Raw genomic sequence first — 4,793 nt, 5'->3', positions numbered from 1 at the left:
GTTGCTTGTCTATCTCTTATAGTCTGTCCTCAAATACCAACACGCAAAGATATGAATGGAAGTTGTACCTGGGTATTTGAAGCTGAGATTTACACACCCTGCTCGAACAAAGAGAGTAAACTGATTACTGTTTCTTCATGTAATTAGGCTTTCTAAAAGCAAAGCTATTAATAAGCATTCTTGTAAACTTGCTCCCTGTAACTGGTACACTAACACTTGAGAGAAAACATGTACCATAGAGCAGTCCTGCTCTGGCCTATGTATCTGACTCTTGTTTACATCAGTGTAACTGCCTAGAGAGATGATATCTTAAAAGTAAAAACTTAACAGTATCGCCTATTGCAAAGTCATTCAATACACATGCTTCTCCTAAACCTAAAATATCTTAATTTTGCTGTCATTTTTCTCTAACTATCCAAGTAAGTTATCAGGATACTCAATCCAAGTAACTCCCTTTACAGAGGCATCTCAAATTACAGCAACTCTAACGAACAAGGTAGGCCATGGACATGTCCATTAAGCAACATCATTTAAGCTACTGACAAATATTTTGAAGATACACTTTTTCACCCTCCTAAAGGTTTTGTTTTCTTCTTGCAGCTGAACCCAGACATTAGGAAGATCCCAAGCCTCTTGGAAATACAAGTCTGTATGTAGTATCTCGGTCAGTAAAGCCAGCGTGTTGTCATATTCAACTGTTGGCACTGCAGAAATATATATATATATATATATAAAAGATTATGAGCAGGTTTATAAATATCTTCGAGGAAAATGTAGTTATCTGCCTATTTTTGAATGCATCCATATCAACCTTTTAACATAAAGTAAAATGGGTAAATTGCATAAATGAGTGTGCAAATGCTACAGGTAGAGGATTAAATAAATATCACTATAAATGTAGACCAGTTACAGTCACTAGCATCTGCTTAATGTGAAACAGCATATGAGTTTGTTTATTAAAACGAAAACATGGGAAACTTCTATATCCATACACTTGCAGTATATTTTATTTAAGTCAAAGTAGCATTGCACTCCCCAGATTGTTTTAGCTGATTATGACATGTTTAGTAACACTTTTACCAAAAGAAAAATGGAATAAGTTATCCCCGTCATTGTAAACAGGCAGACTCACCTGCTTGCTGATAGTGTTTTTCTGCCAACAGTTGGTGGAGATGGTTCACGATGGAAAAAGCTTTTTATCCACCAAAACTTATCAATTAATTCAGGTAACCCTACAAATGGAGAAAAAGCTCACTCCATTAGATGCTGGCTGAATAAGAAAAGGGCAAAACCAGAATACTGTTTGAAAGAAGGGAACAATACCATTAAATGCTTTGTCCTGGTCTGTTATGTTCACAGGATCCGAATAGGAGGAGGAGCTGGAAGAAACACTAGATTCCGAGTTCTGTCTTGCTGTTTGTGGAAAACAAACACATATAATGGGAAAAAAAAATGCTTTGAGAGAGTACACTATGTCCATGCCAAGAGCTTTTCAGACCTGTTGCTATCTTGGAGGAAGCAATCTAAAAGACAAGCTTGCTTAGCTACAAAGTATAACTTCTATAATTTATACACCATTCTATTACTGTTGTTTATATAAAACCTTTTATAAGTTGATCTCTCAGTCTAATTACTCTTCACTTAAAACCATACTGAGATTTGTTTGCATAACTTTCACTGAAATCAGTGACAACTCCTAGGATCCTGTACACATTGCTATCAAAACAAATGACCCTATTCTTGAATATTCAAGTCCAAAACAACCTTATTACTATACTTTCCATTGTGATACAACCAAATACTACCCTCACACTACAGAGCCCATCCTGTACAAAGAGATTCTAATACATCAGATGTCACTGGTTTGAAGTCACAATTTCACAGATTTAGAAACAAAAATGTGAGTTGATTCTGTCTAAGCCTGCAAAGTAAATATGAAGTACGGCTAGAAGCCAGGATTTGCTGGGCTAATGCTTTTTCTGTTATGTTTTATAATTAAAAAAAAAAATACTACACCTCCCTAATGAACAATTTTAAATAGACAAAAAAGCAGATGAATAACCAGAAGCAGATGCTCATTAAAACTGAAGTTCCTTGATATAATAAAAAAACTCTCTGAGCAATTAAAAACTACCAGGCAAAAGCACCCTTTGGCCTCCAGCTCATCCGGAAACCGCCTCAAACACTTCCCGACTTTTTCACGAGCGGTAACAACCCGGCCGTCGGCTCGGAGAAGCTCAGCCTCCCCCTCCCAGAGGAGCCCCCCGGCCCCCCTCGGCACTCACTTCGGTAGTACTGGTTCTTGGCCAGGAGGCAGCCGGCGGAGGGGACCGAGGCCATGGCAGCGGCGCGGCGGGGAAAGCGCTTCTCTGCGGGAGGAGCCTGCGGGGGGAACGACGCGCTTTGCCGGGGGGAGCCGCGCCCGGCGGACGAGAGCGGCGCGCAGCCCCCGGCCCCGCCGCAGCGGCCCCCCCGGTCCCGCCCCGCCCCGTCGGCTCACCTGCGTCGGCCAGAGAAAGCAGCAGTCGAGAGGAACGAACGGGACCACGCTGTCCTCCACAGCGACTGCCGCCGACACCCCGGGCCGCTCCTATATGGGCCGCGGCGGCAGTCGGCCCGCCCCGGGGGGGGTGGGGCGGGGCGGGACGGGACGGGACGGCACGGGAGGGAGGCAGCCCCCGGAGCGCTGCCGCCCAGTCGCGGCCCGGCCCGGGACAGCCCTTGGCGGCGCCTGAGTTCCGGTCCTGGTGCCCTCGATCCCTCTTCCCGGGTGTCATCCGTGGGCGTTTTTCTGGAGGGCATTCAGTGGGACCTAGAGCTGCTGCGTTAGTTGTTCTCTCCCCGCTGGGGAAGAGGAAGAGGAGGATGAAGCAGACCTGTTTCAGTAGAGGTTTTTATTTTGTTTATAAATATGCACATTGCTATGCACATACATTAGAGAAAGTGAAGTCAAAGGAACGTTCACCACTCTCACAGTAATGAGTGAAATCTGCGATCATCTCGAGTCCTGGTAAAGTTAGAACTGAGTCCCAGATAGATTACCAAAGTTTTTTCTTCCTGTAGATAAATGCACAACTCTCTTGAAATTATTGTCATCCTATCTCATGGCAAAACTTGTCCTACAGCGTGTTTCCTCACCTTTCAGAACTGTCAACAGAAAAAGTATCCGTTACTTTCAGCTATATGAATTGCTCCTGCTCCACAATGAGGTTTGTTTTATCGTTGGTTTTTGTAGCAGTTGTGGGTGAGAACACAGCCAGGTGCTGTGTGCAATACCGTGTTACTGTGACGTATCTGATTCCTTCAGTAGCGTGTCCTAGCTCGAAAGATAAGGGCATGGTTCATAATAGCTCCTAGCATATTTATAAGGGTATAAAATGTGCTGAAGGGAAAATGCCTGTAAAATAATACTTACGCAGATGTTGTAACAAATAAGCATGGTGTATTTTCCTGGGCCTTTTTATTGATCTGCTATCAGAGTCTTGACAACATGGCAGTCTTTCCTGAGTAAAACCTTTGTCAAATCTTCAAGACTGACACAGAAAATACTTAGTGGCTGGGTTGGTACAAACATTAGCGCCTGTTACCCCGTGTGTTTATCTTGTTATATAAAAAGGCACTGTAACAGTAGAAAATTTTACATTTTTTTAGTACGTTGTTCACAGTGTTTTTCCCTACCCACTGCTACAGCTCCTTGTTTATGGATACCTAAATGTAACTGAACTATTAGCTCATTTTATCAGTCACCTCTTTTCTGTCTTAGTAATGAATTTCCATTTTGAAGCTGCTTCTGTTTTTAGGCAATAAAGTACTGCACCGCTTATTTGTTTTTGCCACCATAAAAGCCGTCTGGGCACTCTGCTGAATTGTCAGATCCCTTCCTGAAGGGAGGGAAGCTGCTCCCCAGAGTGCTGTAGGAAATGCTTCTCTTGGGCCGTGAGGGGGGGCAAGTAGTGGTGATAGCACCGTGTCCTAGACAGTGCCAGTAACTTTATCGTTTATTGTATCGCCATTCTCTTTCAGCTTTAAGATCTTGTTTTAATCTACTCAGAACTTTGTCGAGGCCATTACTTTGTCAGAAAACTGTTAGACTAACATGCCCCTAGTCTAGGCATTTTATTTGACAAGAAAGCAGACACAAGTGGTTCTCTTGCCATCCGCACGAATATCCATCCGTATTGGAGCCGTGCCAAAACACTCAGGAGCTGGGTAACACCAGGTCTGTGAAACTTTAAATTGCTTCACAGCTGCATGCATGTTAATTTACTATATAATGTCGTGTATACGTGGTCATTTACCATTTTTTTTCTGGAGCCCTGTTTCATGCATTGCACTGGAATAGAAAGTACTTATTTAATGAGAAGTTTTCCATCGTTTCTCTCATTCAATCTGGCATTATGTCCTATCTATTGTGTTTTCTTCAAGTAATGCTCTGATTACAGAACTACAGATTTCGCCAGTATTTTTTCTTCCATGGTTATTTTGACAGAGTGCTTCTAAAATACTAGCATGTTTATTTTCAAGCATTGCTACAAAACCAAGGCATGCTATTATGATCAGTTAACAAGTGGGAATTCTGAGATCCAAAGGAGCTAAGGTAAAAGAATCCACAAAGCTTAGGTGTCTCATACAAGAGTAGTCTAGGACTTTATATTTTTATAACTATTTAGCACTATGTCACACTTCATTTACCCACTTATAGCTCTCATTCACTTCAGATCTAGATTTAAGTACTCAGCACGTTGATAAATCAGATTCTCATCAGACATTGAAAAAATTGGTTAGTGGCCACC

At 42.4% G+C, this 4,793-nt stretch overlaps 1 protein-coding gene across 1 annotated transcript; it reads right to left on the bottom strand.

The window, feature by feature from the left end:
* Nucleotides 1–691: 691 nt before the first annotated feature.
* On the bottom strand, nucleotides 692–2,379 carry PPDPFL (pancreatic progenitor cell differentiation and proliferation factor like). The gene is made up of 4 exons (XM_009977201.2): nucleotides 2,286–2,379; nucleotides 1,324–1,413; nucleotides 1,133–1,232; nucleotides 692–704 (listed from the first exon to the last, which is right to left on the bottom strand). Exons 1-4 carry the CDS (start codon nucleotides 2,338–2,340, stop codon nucleotides 692–694), a joined length of 258 nt encoding a protein of 85 aa, XP_009975503.2. The 5' UTR covers nucleotides 2,341–2,379.
* Nucleotides 2,380–4,793: the final 2,414 nt, after the last annotated feature.

This window comes from Tauraco erythrolophus, chromosome 3, assembly GCF_009769465.1.
Source record: "Tauraco erythrolophus isolate bTauEry1 chromosome 3, bTauEry1.pri, whole genome shotgun sequence".
In the NCBI taxonomy this organism is placed as follows: Eukaryota; Metazoa; Chordata; class Aves; order Musophagiformes; family Musophagidae; genus Tauraco; species Tauraco erythrolophus.
The sequence above is the reverse complement of the archived record's forward strand: the minus strand, read 5'-3'. Positions and strand labels throughout refer to the sequence as shown.

Coding starts and splice junctions, on each gene's coding strand:
- PPDPFL (XM_009977201.2), bottom strand. CDS start 2,340: ATGGCCTCGGTCCCCTCCGCCGGCTGCCTCCTGGCCAAGAACCAGTAC. Junction 1,414..2,285: donor CAAGAACCAGTACTACCGAA/GTGAGTGCCGAG, acceptor TTCCACAAACAG/CAAGACAGAACTCGGAATCT. Junction 1,233..1,323: donor CCAGGACAAAGCATTTAATG/GTATTGTTCCCT, acceptor CTCCATTTGTAG/GGTTACCTGAATTAATTGAT.